Source organism: Amblyomma mixtum, chromosome 1, assembly GCF_055824585.1.
Source record: "Amblyomma mixtum isolate Tamu chromosome 1, ASM5582458v1, whole genome shotgun sequence".
Taxonomy (NCBI): domain Eukaryota; kingdom Metazoa; phylum Arthropoda; class Arachnida; order Ixodida; family Ixodidae; genus Amblyomma; species Amblyomma mixtum.
Window position 1 is genome coordinate 25,720,502 of NC_143012.1, and position 20,829 is coordinate 25,741,330.

At 46.7% G+C, this 20,829-nt stretch overlaps 1 protein-coding gene across 2 annotated transcripts in view; it reads right to left on the reverse strand.

Annotated features, from left to right (window-relative positions):
• The window catches only part of LOC149365792 (mitogen-activated protein kinase kinase kinase 1-like), an 89,843-nt gene that overhangs the window by 26,611 nt on the left and 42,403 nt on the right, over positions 1–20,829 (reverse strand). The window contains exons 1-4 of one of the 2 annotated variants that reach the window (XM_089546238.1): positions 15,832–16,690; positions 7,350–7,530; positions 5,459–5,680; positions 2,209–2,418 (exon numbers count right to left, since the gene is read on the reverse strand). In XM_089546238.1, coding sequence (XP_089402364.1) covers positions 2,209–2,418; positions 5,459–5,680; positions 7,350–7,530; positions 15,832–15,884 — 666 coding nt within the window. In that variant the 5' untranslated portion in view covers positions 15,885–16,690. Of the gene's footprint in view, positions 1–2,208; positions 2,419–5,458; positions 5,681–7,349; positions 7,531–15,831; positions 16,691–20,829 lie in introns of those variants that run through there. The other variant, XM_089546245.1, reaches the window with a different exon arrangement.

A 20,829-nucleotide genomic window follows, 5' to 3' on the forward strand; every position in this document is an offset into this window, starting at 1 on the left:
TACCTCACAACCGGTTATTAATGAAACTATCACTGCTTAATATTAACCCTATTGTCATTGCATGGGTTAAAGATTTTCTCTTTTCCAGGTCTCAATTTACAACTGTCAATAACCACAATTCGTCTTTCAGCCAAGTACACTCTGGCGTCCCACAAGGAAGTGTGCTTGGCCCCTTACTTTTCCTAATATTTATCAACGATTTACCGGATTCCATTTCTTCCCATATCAGACTTTTTGCTGATGATTGTGTAATTTATCGCAAAATTTATTCTAACACCGATTGCCAATCCCTTCAATCTGACCTGGATTCAGTAACAGCATGGTGCTCAACCTGGCTTATGCAACTTAATCATTCAAAAACTAAATTGATGTCTTTTACTAACCGAATGTCTCGAATTCAAACAGCATACTCCTTAAATAATACCTCACTCGAGCTAGTCACCACGTATAAGTACTTAGGACTTCACCTTCATTCAGACTTAGCATGGAACCACCATATTAACCTTATGCTTGCATCTGCTAATCGGTCATTAGGTCTCTTAAAACATAACCTAAAGCATGCTCCTCCTCACCTCCGTGCTCATGCCTATACCACTCTAATTCGACCTAAAATTGAATATGCCTCGGCTATTTGGGACCCTTACCAATCTTACCTAATAAATAACATTGAATCATTGCAGAACCGCGCCGTTCGTTTTATTTACTCCGATTATTCACGTAACACCAGCGTCACAGCCTTAAAGAAACGCGCAGGTCTCCAGGATTTATGTCTCCGCCGTAAAATTGCACGACTGTCACTTTTTCATAAACTTTATCATCATCCATCACTTCATAACGACTTTTTTTTTTTGCCTACTTCGATTTTTGACCGCCGCGATCATCCCTTTAAAGTTAGACGTTTCACGTGCAGAACATTTATCTATGCGCATTCATTCTTACCACGCACAATATCTGACTGGAACACTCTGCCTTCACATATCGCAACCACCACTGATCCTGATAAATATTTTAAACTTATATCTTCAATAACTACTGCTTAACTCTTCGCATACATTGTTATTTTATTTGTTCATGGCTTCCTTTTTTGCAGGGTTTGTTACTAAAAAGATTCATTGTATTAGTGTTCTGTTTGTATAATTTTATTAATGCAGTAATCTTCGTTCTTTGCCGCGCTGCCATTCTTTTGATTCTTTTGCTTACTTATATGTCATGCAAAGTGTCTTATTTGTGCTTTCAATTGATTCTTTTGCTTATTTATTTCATCCAGTGTGTCTTATTTGTGCTTTTGTTGTTTGTTTTATATTTGTGGTTTTTCTTTTATTCTGTTCAATTGCCTGTGCCCCCCCCCTATGTAATACCCTCTCGAGGGCCTTTAGGGGTATTCTGTATAAATAAATAAATATAAAACTTGAGTTCAGGCAAACATGGGACACAAAGTATAAAGAAGAAGCTATAAGGACAGTTTACTACTGTTTCCTTCGCAGGGTTTACAAAAATTACCTAGAGATAGAAAAAAAAAAAAGAGCTGTCACTGTTTTTGCGAGTTTCTCGAAGAGATCTTCATCTAACATGAGTTAGTTAGTTAGTTTATGGGGGTTTAACGTCCCAAAGCGACTCAGGCTACGAGAGACGCCGTAGTGGAGTGCTCCGGAAATTTCGACCACCTGGGGTTCTTTAACGTGCACTGACATCGCACAGTACACGGCCCTCTAGAATTTCTCCTCCAAAGAAATTCCAGCCGCCGCGGCCGGGATCGAACCCGCGTCTTTCGGGACAGCAGCCGAGCACCATAGCCACTGAGCCACCGCGGCGGCCCCATCTAACATGAGAATGCCAGGAAGAAACATTAATTCAGCATTTGGCAAGACTAGTGGTTTGCCGAAAATATTGATTCAGCTGCGGAGTGCTTGCTGCACCATGATTTGGGCTGTTGTAAAACCTAATGAATATTAATTACAACGCAAAGAAATAGTGCTCCAGTAGCCATGAAGCCTCAAGACATTTGCGAAGGGCATCGTTGAAAGGTTCACCTCAAGAAAAGTTTAATTTTGCAGCTGGATTCATGCTCGGGGCCTATTCGCGGACAGTTCTAACAGGAAGTTCACACCTCCTGCTGGCATTGTTGTCGTAGATGAACAACTGCAGTGCCAGTTTTCATTCCGGGCCACTGCATAGTCCCACAAGAGGGCTACTGTCGCGGGCGGTTACCTGCGGTCCCAAGACCACCTTGAACCGGTGGTCTGGCTGGTCGGCAGCGATGAGAAACGAGTGTGGTCCGGGCTGGTAGAGCAGGTACAGTCGCACGCCACGCCGCACTTGCAGCACCCGCCGGCGGATCGCCTCAGCTAACTCCGGTGGACAGTCCAGCGCGTGCTGGCCGGGAGAAGGGCTGCGACGTCGTGTTGGCGAAGTGCCGCACTGCGAGGGATGTGCAGTGAAAAATTATTAGCAGTCAGTTTCAGCCCCATCAGCAGTCAAAAAACATGAGAATGTTAGCAGCAAAGAAAAGGCACTGTGCTGTACCTGTCAAATGTTCATTAGATGGCGCTACATGGTACCATACAATCACCATCAGCATGTGCATAAAAGAAAATAAAGTTCTTCTTGGCTGTTCTACCTTCATGCTAGTCGCATGTCTGTTGTTGTTGTCCTCTAAATAATGGCGCGTACCCACTGCGGGGGATTGGCCAAGACACAGGCGGCAACTGATAGGTACTCAGAATGTTAAACAAGAAAATACATGATGGAAAAAAAACAAAATAATAATGATAATTATAGTAATTAGGAAATAAATGAAAAAAACTCAGATGTGTAATTGAAATAAGCTAAACAAATACTGTTTAATCGGTGACTGAAATAGAGAACAGGGCTAAATATTCCATGTTTCGGAGAGCTTTCGTTGCAGAGAAATATTGATCATGAGAAAGAGCAGAGCTTAAGACGGCAGCCGTTCAGTGTCTGTAAGGAAGTTTTGCATGGCGGAGAGCACATTCCAGTTACTGTGCCCAAGGGAGAAAGCCCCAAGAGACAGAGCAACCCCGGCAGATAGACTTAGACCAAGCTGTCGTAACGGAAGCTCCAGCAGGCAGCTCCGTAAACAGGAGAAACGGCGGCAGGTCAACAAGAAATGATCTATCGTTTCGGGTTTCGGGCATGTCTGCCTAGTGGCCTGACAATGAGGCGATATCTTCATCTTCTTCTATGCACTTGATGATGATTGTATGTTACCGTGTAGCGTCATCTGATAAACGTATGACAGGTACAACTCACTTCAATCAGAAAAAAAAAATTCCAGACTGAGAAAGGAAACTTGTTTTAAGCCAATATTTTACAACTATGTGCTGGTGGGGCAGACACCATGCAGCCCTTATGCGGATGTCAATTTAGTTAACTGCATTTAGTCGAAACATAGCCTGCCAAGTGAAACAGTGTTTAAAGATGCCGATTATAAAATCTAACTGACACAATATATACATAAAATAAACATTAAAATGAGATAAAATTGAACACACACAAATTAAGCATTTAAAAATGAAGCTTGTGTGCACCGCAATTTAGCAGTCCAAAATTATGCTTTGAAGCTAGCAGCGTACACTGTTACCTACTCATGTTTCAAGACTCGCATTTTGACTCCAGCAAATTTTTTTCTTGAGAGGGCCAAAATTAAAGTGCTAAAACTCCTAGACACACTACACTTCTACCTCTGCAGTTAAATCCAGCAAACCGTCGTGCACACTGCCAAATTTGAGCATAGCCGTGTTTTCCTCGACGTGCTCAAGAACAAAGACGGGAAAAAACTGCAGGAGTCAGCAAAACATTTAAATTAAGGCAGTAAAAATGACCTCACAGGGTTCAAAACAAAAACTTAAATAATTAATAGTAAGCCAGCAAGCAGGGAACAGAAATATAAGTGCTATAAAAAGGAACTGTTGTATAGCTAAAGAATGTAAACACTGCACCATCCACTCTCATGAAAAAAGTTTTGAAGGCATATATCTCTCATATTTTATGTACACAGTGAAGCAAGCCGCTGTACGATGTTTTGTGTGGAGACGTTTCAATTAATTCTGTGCTCACCAGGAAGTGCAAAATACTTAAATCTTTAGTATTCTGATAACCTTCTGATTTGATCCACAAGCCTTTCAGTAAGACTGACAATTCTCTTTGCTATGAATTGCAAGACAAAAACGAATTAAGCGTGGAACTTTTGCCTTTCAACCCATAGGTTGCTAATCAATGCTTCGCGACTTCTTTAATCATCCACGAACAGCACAGTTTGTTCCCTTTATTTTCTTTTCACCTTTTTAAGTGCACAGACAGCAGGCATTGATCAGTTTACAGCACGCAAGACACAACTGGATGAATAAACAGCGAACCCCACAGACAAAAAAAAGGATAACAAATAAGATCTGAATAAACTAACAACTAAGACTAAGGATAACTAAGCAACAGGTGACCACTTCTAAACCTAAACTTTTTCTCTGAAGTAGTCCCAAGGCTCCAAGATAGTAAAATGACCTGAAAAGCGAGCGTAGTCCAGGTGACTGCTTTTGGAGCTCTCTCACACTCTTAAAAAGCAACGCGAGCTTCCAAATTCATGTGCAACCCAGCGCCTCTCACCATTCCAAATTCCCCTCCGACAGCCACCCACTTACCATAAAGAGACAAGAGAATATGGCAGGTAGGCAAGCTTCTTCCGCATTTTGCAAGCTGTGCCTGTTTGAGGGGAAGGAGTGAGAGTGCAGCTGCCTTCCCCCGAAGAATGCGCCTCCCCCTCGCACTAACACAATGGACGGCGTGTCAATGAACGCTCCAAAGAGACAGGTGTGCTGCGGAAGCAGCGGTCAGTGACCTCTCGCAACGCGACCTGTTTTGAAAACAAGCGTGCATGACCTGCCTAAAGAGAAGGTCCTCGTCCTAAAAAGTCAGCCAGACAGTCAAATGGCAATGACATGAAGTGCGTTCAGCAAGGTCATTCACCTCGTGGTTACCGGTGGCACAAGCTATAAAAAGGTGCCAAATGAGGAATACAGCCCGCTCACAGCAGTGACAAAGACAGTTGTAGTTGCAAGCAGTGCGTCTTCTCTTTCTTGCCTTTCTACTTAATTTTTTATTCCTAGCCAAGCATGGGCTTTAAGTTTTTATGTCTATTGTTTGCGCGCAACAGCAGAAGTATGCCATAATGTTTTATCCCATAATAAATCCTAAAAAGCTCGTTAGTGATCACCCTATATGTGGGAGAAAGGCATCCAAATGAACCCAAGGAAGCGAGTCCAGAAGTCCAGATGCAGCTGTAAGAACCTAGAGAACTAAAGTAGGTGCTTGAGACTTTCAGCATGCTTTGAGCAAACATTCTCAACGCTGCATTACATAGCATACCCTTCAGACAGGAGCCCAACCCACCTTTACCAAATGGGCAATGTGAACGGTAGGCGGTTCACCTGATCAGCACACTTACAGAGCGGCGGGCTTTGGGAGTGGTCGATCGGTGTCGTGGGGTCGAAGTTCGTGTCGTCATCTCGGGGTCCTCAGCCACGCACGGGGGAGGGTCCGGAGCTTCGGGGGGCCGAACAGGGGTCGGGGGCGGAGAGGGCTTGCGGCTGGGCCTCTTGGTGGAGAAAGAGGCCCCCGTGCCCTCGGGTTGGGAGGTGTTTTTGCTCTCAGCCGGTTTTCCATCCGCCTAAGTGGCATTGCGCAGCAAAAGGGAAGACATGATTCTTAGCAACTCTGTGTTACCACCACAGTGCATCAATATCGATCGTACTTGTACTACCATGGCACTTCTCAGTACATGTGACAATGTGCCGAGCAACCTGCCCTTTCTCTAACCACTTCTACAAACATTTCCCTTTTTCCCTTGCTTTCAGCTGCCTCAGTGAGTATGGAAAGATGCGCCAAAGTGCTTGTAAAGCACCATCTTGTGGCCATACCCTGCGTTTTGATATTGTGGCACAATCCATAACTAAGCTGCACACAACTGAGGCCAATAATCGCAAGTAAGTGTGACACCAGTCTCTTAATTCATTAAATGCGCTCTGTTCAATCAGTGTGCCATGCACGAGCATCACATATTACTGCAGTTATGTGCAAACAACGAAAACGTGTATATGTGTGCATTAGAGATGATAAACCTCAGCAGTGGTGGCCTTAATATTTGAAGAGAGAGAAACAGATCCCTGAAAACATGCGTAGCAAGGCCATCACAACAACCTCAGGGGCGAGTATGTTCCCTGGAACAAAAATTAACAGCACGAAGCTATGCTGGGGTAACAAAGCATACTACAGTAACAGGCTATAAAAACATTTTGGCCACCTCAAATTCTTTTAATGTGCACTGAAGGTCTTAGTTGCAGGTCGCAGTATATTTTTCCCCTAGTGAAATGCAGCCAGGCACTATTATTACTATCTGGCTCACAAAATAAAATAGAAAATAGCAAAGGAACAGGCTGGAGGTGGAACCAAAACGGAGGGAGAGAAAAAGACGGATGAAGCAGAGAATGTTGAGGTGTATATTGTTGGAAAGTATGTCAGCCAATCGGAATGTCGATGTTGACCAGTAGTCAATTTTTAAGAGCCTTACACTCACAGTACCCAAAAAGAAAAACTCGGGACATTCTACTGCTTGGCATTAGATTATGAAGGCCTAGTTCTCAACGAAATGCAAAAGCCTCTATTTACTAAAAGTTGAAGTGCATATTCAAAAAAAAAAAAAAAAAAACGCAGGTGGTTGAAAATTGCCCTGGCACCTTCTGCTATGGTAAACCTAGTAGCATGGGAATAATTTCAAGTATATGTAAAAATTTCACAATTGCTTCTTCAACAATTTGCTACAGCTGTTTTCTCAGCATGTTTTAAAAATTAAAACAATTCTATTCACATGACATCAACACTTTAACTTTAGCCTCTCTAACCTCTAACAACGGCAGGCCCCCTCCAGTTTGTAGCTCTATTAGGCTTGGTTTATGGGGTTTAACGTCCCAAAGCGACTCGGGCTATGAGAGACGCCGTAGTGGAGGGCTCCGGAAATTTCGACCACCTGGGGTTCTTTAACGTGCAGTGACATCGCACAGTACACGGGCCTCTAGAATTTCTCCTCCAAAGAAATTCCAGCCGCCGCAGCCGGGATCGAACCCGCGTCTTTCGGGTCAGCAGCCGAGCACCATAACCACTGAGCCACCGCGGCGGCGTTGTAGCTCTATTAATTCTTGTCCTCGTTGTAAGGGTGATACACTACCGTCTACCAATACAAAGAATTGAACAATGTAATCGGTGATGGTGTGCCCACAGTTTTGTCCACTTTAGGCAGCAAAAAGGCATCGTCAGCATGACAGTGGGAAGAAGGGACTCACAGGGTTGTCGTCGTTGCCATGCTTCACACAGACAGGCGCCCTCCTGGCATGCGAAGTGCTGAGTGCGCCCGCACTGGTGTGCTTGCGGAGCGCCTGCAGCTTCTCCTTGATGTCCCGCACCGACACTGGGTGCACCTGCTGCAGCCTGTCCAGCTGGGTAGCCATGTCTTCCGGATGGCTCCTGCCAAGAGCCAAAGCCGCCCCACTATTTCTCTGCTGCTCGGCACAAGCTAGGTGGATCACACACAGTAACGACAGACGCGCACACTCCGTCATCAGTGAACGAAAGAGACTCTGAAGCCCCCGCAGGAAGTGCGCTCCTTCCCTTCCCTTTCTCAGTCTTTCCCGACAAGACAAAAACAAAACGTCAGGGTTCAAAGACTCTTCTCTGAAGACAAACAAGGCATTCTTCATCGGCTCATCACAGAGAAGCAAAAATACTCAGAGATCAAAATACATTACGACAGGTGATCTCACTTTTACTATACTTTAGAAGCCTGCAACTTGTAGGACGGATGTGCACTAGTGCTTTACAGCATCAGTAAGGTACTAAACTGTAGCAAGTATCTCACAAGCACACAAAGGAAGAGTTAGACAGACTGAAAAGTCAGTGCACTCATGTTTGCGTCTGAAGGGCTAGAAAAAGATCACGTGCAGCTCCTTAGTCAGACAAATATCACCTTTACAACCGGTTCTTACCCCTCCCTGTATATTAATGTGGCATACTCTCAGACCATGTCATTGTCCAAAGCCACCACATGCTCCAAGTAGCAGCCATATGCCAGACGTGAAGTGCAAAACGGCCCCAATTAAATGGCATTTTAGAAGTTCACGCCATTAGGTATGCGCACACTTAAAAGTGGATAATGTCAGAACACAGGACAGCAGTGTCTGCCAACACTACTGTCTACCAATGAACATAATGAATGGTATATATGAAATAATGAACCAAACAATGAAACCACGATGAAAGAACAATGAAGCGGCTTAACTGCTTCAGTCACAGTCTTGTCTATCTGGGGATGTAAACATACGCACCTGCTGTTTTTCTTTTTTTGGCAAGACGCACACAGTCACAGGCTGCACAACCTTCGGAAGTCAAGAGGAGCAAGAGCCTACTTTGTAAACACGAGGTGGTTTGTCACGTACAGGAAGCAAGCTGCAGCCAGCTGCCAACCTTTTGAGGAGCTTTCTGCTGAAGGCAGCAGTTCCCTCTTTCCTCCACAGCAGTCTGCTGCCCCACAATGCCTCGACTGCAGAGGTCATCAAACTTCCGAGGAAACAACAGACAGTGCAACACGAGGTGGAGCAAGACAAGGAGCTACTTTGGAAGCAGGATCAATGTGCTCATAGTTCTGTGAAGCTACTACCGTTGCCTCTGGCCCTCGTTTGAAGAAGTAACGCACGTGCCAACTTTGGAAGCAAGATCAATGTACTCATAGTTCTGCGAAGTTACTACCATTGCCTCTGCCCCCCGTTCGGAGAAGTAACGCACGTGCCAACATCCACTCTGCGTGACAAGCCTCAGCTGATGGCCTAACAACAGGTGCGTACGTATTAATGCCGGTAATTGTGTGCAACAGTGCTAAAAGTGCTAGATGAACTGAGCCTTGCTCTAGTCCTGTAGGCAATTTCAGTCGGCTTCATAGTTTAGCTTTGTTTATCTTGTACAAATATAGAACTTCCGAAGTGCTCCTGCTATATGCCCATCCAAGACAAGAAAGGTTCTAACAGCTGATGGCTCGAACAAGAGGCATGTATGATATTGCCATCAGTAAGTGCTCGCAACACTGCTAAAGCAAACGATCTGAACCAGGCACCAGCTCCTGCAGACGATAAAGCAGCATTAATTGCTGAGGGCTTTTTAGTTTAGTTTACCTCACAGGAACGGAACTTTGTGCTCCTCCTACGCTGATGCACGTTGAGAAAGGTGCTAGCCAATCAGAGGAGGCGGGCATGTCATGCTGGAAAGTGAACCTGCCTAAATAAGCACCCTCACTTTATTAGGCATACTCGATCACAGCACTGCTGTTTTGATCCGTCGCTTCTGGGAAGCTGTCAGTGTTTGGATAGACAAAATCTTCCTCCTCCCACCCTCCTTCTTCTCTGTTGCACAGCACACTCTCTCCCCACTGCTATTCTCCGAAAACACCCACACACACAATGTAAGCAGTGCAGCCGTTACCTGTCAAGTAATATGTTAACCACTTCTCAGAAATTTTTTAGGCCTGTTTACACTTGCTCGTAGCAAGTTCACTGTCGTGCATTCGGAATTTCAAGCCGTTCTTTGTGCTCCAAAGCTCTGTCCTGGTCATTTACTTCGACAACTTTACAACAGAAAGGGTGTTGCTGGAGATTAACAGGAAGCTACAGAAACTGCTCAAAGTGAATTTGACATAGGGACATGACACATTTCGTTTCGCCTGATTACGGCGAAACTGTATGGCTTTGTAGCCGTATGGCTGCGCTCGGGTGGACGTCAATGAGTAATTACTCCCTTATTAGAAATCTACTGCACCTTGGGGGATTCCCCTAAACATTTGATCAGTCCTCTGGTCTCGCCAATGTTAAGTGTATTAAAAAAATCTCCCGGTAATTTACCTCCAACTTAAACACCATATATTTCTAAAAACTTTTGGTCCGCTTCGAGTTTGAATAAAAAAGGAACACCTGTATCATGTAACAGCTCTATTAAAATTAAAAGCTTACATTTTTTCTTTCCTGGCTAACTTCAGCAAAAGCTGGCATTAAAAGCCAGCCTTGCCGTTCATGCTTTTAATGCAGTTTTTCTTCCACATAGTAACTTACTAAATAATGCCATGTACTTTTATCACTTCAATAGTAAAACATAAACTCGGCCAATTTATTCCCTCTTCGGTCATTGCACAATATGCACACGTGCCTCCAGCACAGGGGTGCAATAGCAGTATTGAAGGAATGTGTCAATAGCAACTGAATAAAAACACACAAAGTGCGTTTTGACCCAGCGGTCATGGCAGAGAAAACACACCATGCCTCTTAGTTATCTCTTGGTCATTTACATTGCCTTTGTCCACAAATGCCCGTTTGCAACGGCCACGTGATAAGAACTTTAATAAGGGATCCAAGAGCATAGTATTGATACTTTACAAATGACTCTGGAAATGAATCTCTTGGAAATAAGCACACACCGCATGGGCCATATGAAAAAACATATTAACCTGCATCAGCATTCGCTGAAACAATGACAGTCAGTCTGAAACACGGCAGGAATTTTTGATGCAGAGGGTTGACCCCTTCCGGAGCATTCCAAAAGTAGCACAAATGTACATGGCGTACTATTGCAGATCGTCCTATTACGTTTTTGGTGATGCAATGAACAGCAGTCTAATGCTTTGTCCAGAACACGCAAGTGGATATGCATACAAGTTTGTATGCTAATATATGATCTCCAGTATATGCTTATTAGCAGAGATACATTACACTTGTACATGTTCATGCAATGCATGTATGCAACGAAAAGATTCAACTTTTTGTTACCAGCTAAAAAAAAAAAGAGTGATTTGTTAGATGCACTACAGGATAAACTGGTGAAATACTGGACTAACACTCTCCAAATTTATTTCCTGGATTTTTCATTTTGATTTCACAACTGGAAGTTCCTTATAACTAGGGGTTGGACTAATCAGTTTTTATTTTCTGAAAATTCGGCTGACTTTTTCTGTTTTTATTTCAGAACAAAAGTTTTTTTTTTTTGGTGAATATTTTTTTCGACAAATGAAATACCGACCTTTTCCGCGATTTAAGGTGCACTAAAGAGGAATCTGAACATGGCTTTTTGATCTCGGGAACTCGATCTACACGTCCCGAGCATCCTTAGAAACTTTGAATTATTGTCCTGTGCGGCCAATTTCCCTAATTTAAATCAGATTAAATGTCCCGGCTCCCGCCTTTTATTGAACTCACCACTGATGGTAGAAGGAGTCAACCAATGCATGGAGTGGGTTTCAGCCACTCCTGTGTCGGCTTGCCACTCAGCCATAGGCAGAGTGATACGCAGTGATCGGCGAAAGCAGAGTCCACACGTATTTTTATTTCCGTGGGCCTCATTTGCAGCTATGTTGTCTCTGACTGGATCTATTTATTCATGAAAACCTAAAAAACAAAATAAAAGCAAAAGCGAAGCCACCACGCGACTGCCTGAAAGGCGAGAGCCGGGATGTTTAATCTGATTTAAATTAGGGAAATCGGTCGCACAGGACAGTACTTCGAAGTACATTGAGTACATTAGACTCTCTGTAATTCAATCTTGTGACATTAATGATGACCTTGAGTTCTGTAGTTCAGCCTCAGAGACCTGCACATAGAAAAAAACGCACTTGGCGAGCCCTCAGCTAGTTTGCGAAAACGGTGTGCGGTGGTGATGCCTGAACTTTATTTCTTGGTCTCATCTAGCTTAAAGAACATTTTGCTCAGTGAAAGCAGTCCTCTGTCACAAGAACGTAGTAAATAACTGACTCAGGCCAACTTGAATCTGGCATCAGAACAGTTTAGATCGACAATTTCGCCCGACTAATCAGTGCTGAATCATGCCTCTCGTCTTTTCGCCAGCTACGTCTTAATAATGCTACTTTTTTTTCTTCTCACAGACATTTCCGAAACTAAAGAGACACGAAGAGGCACCGAAGACTTCAACAATTCCTGTCATTCTACTGCTGTGCACATCTGTCTCACATGTGCCCTTTGTTAGAATCGAGTCTTCGTCATCAATCAGGTTGTTTACACGTAATGTCAAATGCCTACTAGTGACAAGCCCTCTACGAATCTGCAGTGCAGCAAAAATGTCTGAAGCGACCTTCCATTAGAGCAGTTAAGGTCACAACTAGCCACTTTTGCAACAAACACATCATCCCCTCCCCCCATCCCAACTGCTAACTAAAGCTAATCTCTCATGCGTGCAAACTGACAATGCATACAACCATCTCAAACAGCTCAACACAGCTTGCAAGACAGAAAGACAACCCCATCACTCATCGGGCAAGATGTGCAACGCAGGTCCTTAAGTCCTACCGGGGGGGCTCTCGACTTAAGCAGCGCCCCGCTGCCTCAGCCAGCAGTATTTCTCTGCAACTGCTCTCCCCGAAGACAGTTCAGCGTTTCTCGCAAGCATTGCCAAATGGACAGAAACAGCAGGCAGCGTGATTCACACGGAACGATGGAGAATGTGCCTTGATCGCAGCGCGACCAGGATAGTCAAAATGCATGCACACTTGAAATGCCACCCATCTCTAGCAAGCATCAATTCCCAACTCATTCCAGATGCAAACCTTAAATGGAGTCAAAGCAACAAGCACAAATACAGTTAAGTAAAAAGGTGCCCTGACTCAAAGCCACACATCACCAAAGAGGCAGACACGTGTGGCTTAGTGGAAACTTCATTCTGTGTGATGTGTCCAAAGTTTGATGATGCAGGAAAGAACTGAAATGAAAACTGGTTATTATGCTACACATGAAGAAAACAGACATCCCTTTGCCTCCCTTTCTGTGACTATGTCAAAGGCACAGTTCAGCAGTTTTTCAGTACGTGTGGAAGGTAACTGTACTGCCCTATAACACTCCTCAGGAAGCACTACACAGTTAACACAATGCCACTCTCTCACTCTACGCAGCTATCCCTTCCTGACCTCTTATCATGCAAGTTGCCGTAACAAAGCAACCAAATATACCAAAGTTTTCAAATGGTACCTGAGGCGTAGCAGTCAGATGCTCAGCGGTGAACCTAAGAACACAAACTACCCACTAACACAGTCACAGACTACAGCAAAACAGATGCCAAGTGCTCGAACGAGCTCAAGGATGGTCCCTGCCAGCAAAAGCTAGGTTGTTCTACTACACACAAAGGAAAGTATGCACGCTCTCTAAATCCCACCCCTGTAGCGAGTGAACTTCTCATTATGACGGGCTCGGCAGCACACATTCCGCACTCTCCACTCTCACGTGAACAAGATGACATTACGCTGTTTTACAACAATAAGCAACAGCAAATATGCGCGTGGCCCGTGCCACCCATTCTATTTTCGTTTTCTTTTCTATTTTTTATTTAGCAGCGAAGGCCGCACAGATGCAAGCCGGGCACATGTGCTTCCAAGCAACGAGCGCCTATCTGAACGCGGCTGCACGCTCGGCAGACAGCCTGCCGCCAGGTGCAGCGTGTCAGGGGAACGGAAGTGCCATCCATCATGCGCGCTACGCGTTACGTGCGCAGCAACTCGGCTTCCAGAGCCGCCGCTGCTGCTGCAAACGCATTATTTTTCTTTTTTTCTCTGCCGAGCATGTACGCTGTCCTCCGCGGCTCTCGTCAACGTTGCAGTTTCTAGCAGACGCAGCAAATAAGGGGGCGAGAGCATCCTGGCACTGGTTTACACAAGGCTAAGCACCTTCAGTAGTTGATGAGCGTGCATCCGAAAAAAGAAAGAGGAAGCCCCAAGCCCAAATATGTTACTTGATGTTGGTGTACTTTGCTGGCTTTGGCTGAGGAATACAAAGTGAAACCAACACAACTGCCCTGACTGAATCAAGACCACAAAAAATGCGAAATATGGGTCTTCCCCGATGGGGGGGAGGATTTTGTTTCACTGTTTACTTGGCGGTGCTGAGCATATTTCTGCTGCTCCAAAAGTCAGCCGCATGTGTTTTAATCTTCTTAACATGCGTTTTAATCTCCTTTAACCTCCCAACAGCAGCTAGCAGTTAACCTAACACAACAGTCAGAAAGTAGAAGACACTGCAGTTTTCCAATTGTTGTGTGAAGTTCATGCTCCCAGCAAATGCAAGTATCCTAACACAACGGTCAGAAAGTAGAAGACACTGCAGTTTTCCAATTGTTTGTTTGTTTGTTTGTTTGTTTATTGGGGTTTAACGTCCCAAAGCGACTCAGGCTATGAGAGACGCCGTAGTGAAGGGCTCCGGAAATTTCGACCACCTGGGGTTCTTTAACGTGCACTGACATCGCACAGCACACGGGCCTCTAGAATTTCGCCTTCAAGAAATTCAGCCGCCGCGGCCGGGATCGAACCCGCGTCTTTCGGGCCAGCAGCCAAGCGCCGTAACCACTTAGCCACCGCGGCGGGGCAGTTTTCCAATTGTTGTGTGAAGTTCATGCTCCCAGCAAATGCAAGTATTATTCATGACTGCCACTTCTAGTTTAGAGAAAATGGCCACAGGATATGCTCAGATTTTGCCACAACTTTGCATGAGGTGCAGCCCAGCACACGCTATGCATTTCACTGCTGGTGCCACCTACATGTAATGAGCGTAATGAACCGACTCTAACAGGCTCCTCCTCAGTTTTTTTTTTTTGTGATAACCATCATCAAGGCAAGCGCAGTGCCCTCCGAATGAGCCAAATAGCAAAAATGGGAAACAAAAACAACAAGGAATGAAACAACTATTATACTCAAGTCGAGATGCTCACACAGTCTGAACTCAATCACCTTGTTATCTACTGCTTGAAAAAAATTAAATGTTACGAGGAAAAGAAAGGTGCAGTAAACTATTTCGTACTCGGTGGACATATCCTGAGGGAATTAAAGGATGAAGGAGAGAGTGAAAGAAGAAAGAAAAGATATGGCGCAATAACTGTGACTTCTAAGTGGACACCTCAGAAGAATGCACCAAGTGTGTCCGAGGAAAAATGAGAGGAAAAAGAAGCCAGTGCATGCCATTTTCTACTGCTGAAGAGTGACAGAACAATGCATGATATCCAATGGTATACAGTACAGTGAAGCTAATGAAAAGGAACCAAAAATAAAAGAGACTCTGCCAAGGACGTCCGCAGAAATTTTTTCGGAGGGGGGGCGGGGGGGGGGGGCACCCGATGGGCGGTAGGTTAGCACCAAAAAGGAACTATTTGTGGTCTAAACTACGCACAGGAAACAAAAATTAGAAACAGCAAATTAGTGCTAGGCCTGGATAACATTGGAATTCATTCATGAACAAAAAATTGAACTCAGTAAGCAAAATCCGGAAAGTTAATATCACCTAAGCGTGCTAATCAAGCTGTGTAGTTGTTTTCTAGTAGTGCATAAAAAATATCGGAAATTAGAGGGGGAAGGGGAGGGGGGGGCAGCCCCCCCCCCCCCTTCCGGACTACTATGGACTCTGCCTACCCCATTCACATACAACAGACCTCAACCAACTGTAGTGCAAATGTGATGAACCAAGTAAGGGCAACAACGGTTTAGTAGGTCCGAAGGTGAAAACTGATGAACAAGGGATGAAACTAGAAACCTATCACAGCCTGGGGAGTGGGTCCGGGAGGACTCCCATGGTCTCCCCCAGGGGAAAGGATGGGGAGAAAACGGTGGTTAGGAAAACTGGGTTGAAGTAACATGCACATACCGAGGCGTCTGAACAATCGGAACATGACGCGGGCACCAACGGTTGCACATCGGGACGCTACTCTCAGATGGAGGATTTGGAACAGGAATCACAAGAAGCTGACCTGTTTCCGGTTCTGCGCAGGTCGAAGTTCCTCTTGCACTTCAAACACGCCATAGCATCACGGCACAGGGGCGCGCACTATCGTCGTCGATACCCGGAGTCGTAGCCGCCGCACTTTTCGTCTCACAACAAAGAAGGTACAGCGCTCGTCGCCGCCTCACTGCCGTCGGACAGAACGACGCTACTCGTATTCGCGCCAAAACACGTCTCAGCGGTGAGAGGGAGGCGAGCACACGGCGGCGGCGCCGCCACAACGCTTGCCGCCGGAGAGCCGACGGCCCGGGGCGAAGAAACGGCCCGGAGGGCGTCCAAGCTAGAGTCCTTTGTTCGAGGGACCAGCTACGCGCTGTCAAACAAGGCAAGCGCATCCACAAAGCCCAGTCAACAGCGTTGTCGCTGCTCTTTCACGGTCCTCCTATCCGTAGCGTGTGAGAGAGGGTGGACACCTTGGAAACCGCTCTCCGCCGGCCCCTCGCCCCCACAACGCTGGCGATTCAGCGCGGCTGTTCGCGCCGAGATGCTCTCGTCGGCGACCTCCCGCTGGGGGACGAGGGGGGTCCGGGGAGAGATTTGTCTCCATCCGACGAAGGCCACTTTTCCACGCTTTTCGGAAAGGAGGAAAAGGAGAGAAGGGATGCACCGCTAGCACAGAAGAGGGCACGAAAGAGAAACAACGGGGAAAGGAGGCCGCAAAGTAGCCGCAGTGAGTTGAAGGTTAGGGCGTACGACGCGGCCCGTCCACACAGGGGATCGTGCGGAGATGGCAACAACGGCCGAAACAGGCCAGATAAGGGGAAGGGGGGGAGGAAGTTCCGGGAATAAAAGGTATGGGGAGGGAAAGCAAGAAAGAGCGTGAAAGAGACAGTGGAAAAGAAGGCAGGATGAAAGAAAGCGAAAGAACAAGGACAGTGCCCAGCGGAAAAAAAGGGGGGGAGGGGTCACGCGCTCCGCGGAGGCCCCGGGGACCCGACGAGATTTGAGGAAAACAGGGAGGCAGTGGGGGGAGCAGCTGAGCTTTTCTCAGAAACGCGGCCCGTCCTACAACTGCCCCGCCTCCTCCTGGGCCCCTTCTGATGACCTAGGGGTGGGGTCCTGGAGGACACCTGCGGCTTGGCGGTGGAGAAAAGAGGATGACTCATCGGTGCCCTCTCCGGAGCCCTCACCGTTAAGATGCGGCCGTTGTAAGAAGATGAAGGCGCAGAAAGAGAAACCAAGCGGGACGGCCGCGGCACAACACGGCTTGGAGCCGTCGCCATTTTCTTGGTGATGCGAACAAGGCTGGGAAGGGGCACACACGCGCGAACTGTCCAGATCAACGGGAACAGGGCAGCCACTTACGCAGGGGCAACACAGGCGGGTGGTTGTCCCCATCGATGAAGTATTGTAGACGTCGCGCGACTGGTTATCTAATTCAAGCTTGGAGTTGGGCCACTGTCCCTGTTCCATCGCGCGGTGGGCTCCTGTAAGATCAACTAACTGCAAGGGAGGCTAACACCAAGTTGCTGCACTGACATGAAGTCAGAGGCGAATAAAGGAAAGGGGAAGAGGGAAGGAAGACACCATAATTCCTGAACGACAAATTTTCTGCGTGGCAGAACTATATGGTCATGCGTTTTAATGGAATGAATCCAGCTAATTCCCTGGCTGCCCTCTGTCCCAAATTCATCGTCAATAAAGGCGCCTTTGGCTGCAAAACAGGCGCCAACAGAAGAAACCCCTCGCTATGAGATTTTACCACGAACAAAACCCCATGCAGCAGTCGCCGGTGTACATTTCACAGCCTTCTGAACGGTTAAAAGGATAGCGCACGATGAGTCACGGGGATGAGTCCGGACTCTGTCTTGTAGACACCGTTGATTATGGTGCTGGTGAATTTTAATGGAACAGGGGTAGCTCTAGCTGAAGAGCGCCATGGCACCAGGTGTTTTTGCCAATCAAAGTGGGGTCAAAGGCCCATCCTCCAATCATTTCCCCCTAGACGAGCCCAGCACCAGTCCTAGGGAAAGCTTGTACCCATAGTTACAAGCTCCTCTTGTTCCCCATTGGGGAAGAGAGGCGCAAATGCATCATAGTGTTCCCTGCTACCCAGAACACATGAACGGGCGCTACCATGAACTTTCGCCTCCCTCTTATGGAGAGACCCGTGAACGCCTATGCTTGCACCTGTTGCATCATCGCTAGGTACACGGCGCCATTAGACCGCCACCGCTGCGGTTCTTGGAGAAAAGCCCGCTTAAATGGAGCTGTGCGCGGCATCCTTTTGTATTTAAATATAAAAAAAAGCGTGCCTCAGGCCGGCCTTTCACCTTTTCTCACTTTCAGCGGAACTACAAGTAGGCGGTTCGGATTACTCACGGTGCTTAGCAATTTATGAAACAGCACCTTATCTCCGAGAAATAGTTAACTGACCGTTAATTTTGCGCGAGAAAACCCTGAGCACAAAGTGGCACGATAACGGCGAAAGGTATGGCGATAACAACCAATCCTTCAAGAAATAATTGGAATCTGTGGCTACTGTGCTCTAAAACCAAGGTTAGACGACGTGTCACACTTCTTCGAAATCAACGCATCTCTCGCATCTAATGTCTAGTGGCAAATAGGGGCTGGTAAAGTAGCTAGCAGACGAATGCGCCGCCTAGAAACCGTCGCATCAACTATAGACGGCGGCCCCGTAACTTTCTTGGAGGCCGGCACAGTTTCACTCCATTATTGCAGGTGGCGCCACAGTAATCAAAAGTCGGCGCGCCGGACGGAATTCGACACGTACAATGTGTGTGACGAGTTTCGCAACTGCTGCTAGGGGAACACAGGCACGTGCAAGATGGATTGATTTCACATGACGTCCGAGAAACCATTCCGACATCTTTTTGCTTCCCGACCAAAACGAAATGACACTTGCTCTCAAATGCCGCAGCATAAGCGGTATACGTTTCAGCATAGCACGCCGACGAGGCCCGTAGCTCGGGCGCGGGGAAAACCCGGAACTGCTGCAGGGAGCGACGGCTTTGCGGAGGTATATATGCAACTACCCCGCTAACACCGGCAGCGGTTGACAGGTGCTGACGACGACAACGACAAAGGCGGTGGAAAGGGGGAATGGGAGAAAGAGAGGGGTACAGCACGCAGCACTCGCAAGCTGCTCGCAGGCGCAGCCGCGTCACAAAAATAGCCCGACCCACGTGACGCGCCAATCAAAAGGTAGGAAAACGAAACAGGCGAAGCGCAGACGACGCATTCCTGGCCGCGCGGAACAAAGGCTACTAGCAGACGACGCGTAGCTCTTAAAACAGACGACGTGCATGCAGGCGTGACCTTTCTCGTCGTAAGGAGCAAAAGAAAAAAAAATGGCACCGAGCCTTTCTGTAAGCGAGCTAACAAGGGGGTGCGGATCAACCGATCTGTAGAGCTCGATAGGCCACCTGGGGGAGCTGGAGAATTCTCCGCGCGTGCCCCGCAGAAAATGCCGCCCCTCAGCAACGGTTTTTCAGTTAGCAAACAACGTTAACGTTAAACTGCTATCCTCTATTTTCCTTTTTATTTTTCTCGGAAGGCGGAGACGGGCAGCCCAGCAAACGCCGTACACGTCAACGAATTGCATTTTGAAAAATCTTTTTTTCGTTGCGCCGGCTGCTAATTGCTCTCGTCCAATGTACGTGTATCAGCTTTAGCGTGCACGACGGAACTGCCTCGGAAATAAACTTCCAATATGGCGTAGTGCGCAGGGACGCGAAATCCACGCGGAACTACGCTAGGTCATGTTAATCGCGTTTCGAAAAAGAGAAACGCCCCAAAAAAAGTTGATCTAGCTAGCACGTGCATCTAAGCCTCGTTTCGTGCAAACACATTTGAATACAATTAACTGAAAAGTGCGCAAGATTAGCACTGCAGTCGGAGAGCGGTGCGAGGAAGCTTAATATGTTTCCCAAAGCGAACTGTGCAGTTAGAATAAGGACCGTGTCCCTGCATGTATTTCATTCTTTCGCTATATATTTTTTTCCCGGGGGAGAGGGGGGGGGGGGTTACTGGCGTTCCTGCAAGGGTTTTTTCACCTCTGCTGCTTTTCTTTGTTTTTTGTAGAACGAGGAACACAGAACCAGAATAACAGAAATTCCGTTGAAATTCGTTAATGACTCAACAGACTTCCTTCCATATTATACTGGAAGCTGAGAGGTGCCTACATGAGATTCATATTGAGAAACTCGGCGCGGCGAAACTCAGCAAAATATATTAAAGAAAGGAAGAGAGAGAGAGAGAAAGGAAGAAAGAAAAAGAAAGAAAGAAAGAGGAGGCAAAAGGCAGGAACGAAGGAGGAAAATCGGCAGGAATAAAGGTCAGCTGCCCTCAAATGACAGAAACTGCGTCACTACAGCATCCGACTCTACGTCAGAGGCGAAGGGATCCCAGCACGCGACTCGTCAAAGAGCCATTCCAGTCGGGTTTCCCAAACAAAGCCTGCGGCGGAAAAAAAAAAACGCCAGAAAGAAAAACTAAACACATCATCTGCGCGCAGAGCATTCGCGCGTTAATTTCTATTTTCGGTTCTGCAGCCTAGCCCGCCGTGCGGAAGCCTGAGCTATTCGATATTGCATTCCATGTAGCGGCAACAACACCGAGCCGCTGCCAATCTCCATCTCGCTTGTCACTTTGCCAACGTCACTGAGCGAGCGCTCATCCGAACGCCATCTGGCGTGCGCGAGTCGAAAAGCACTCCCACGGAACGGCACGTCGGTAAAATGAAAGACGACGACACAATCGTTATCTGAAAGGAACTAGACGAGAGTCAACTAAGCGACGGTCTGATTACAACTTGCAAATTGCGAAGCGACACGGACTTTTACGCGCCAAAGCTGAAGTGTTGCTTACGTAATAAGATGTGTAAACTCCGTGTAGTATGTGGCACTCCGCATCATTTCCGACACCACCGGGGATTTTTAACGCGCACCGAGGTCGCGTACGCGAACTCGCCTCTTCCAACAAACTATGGCCTCAGTGAAAGGTA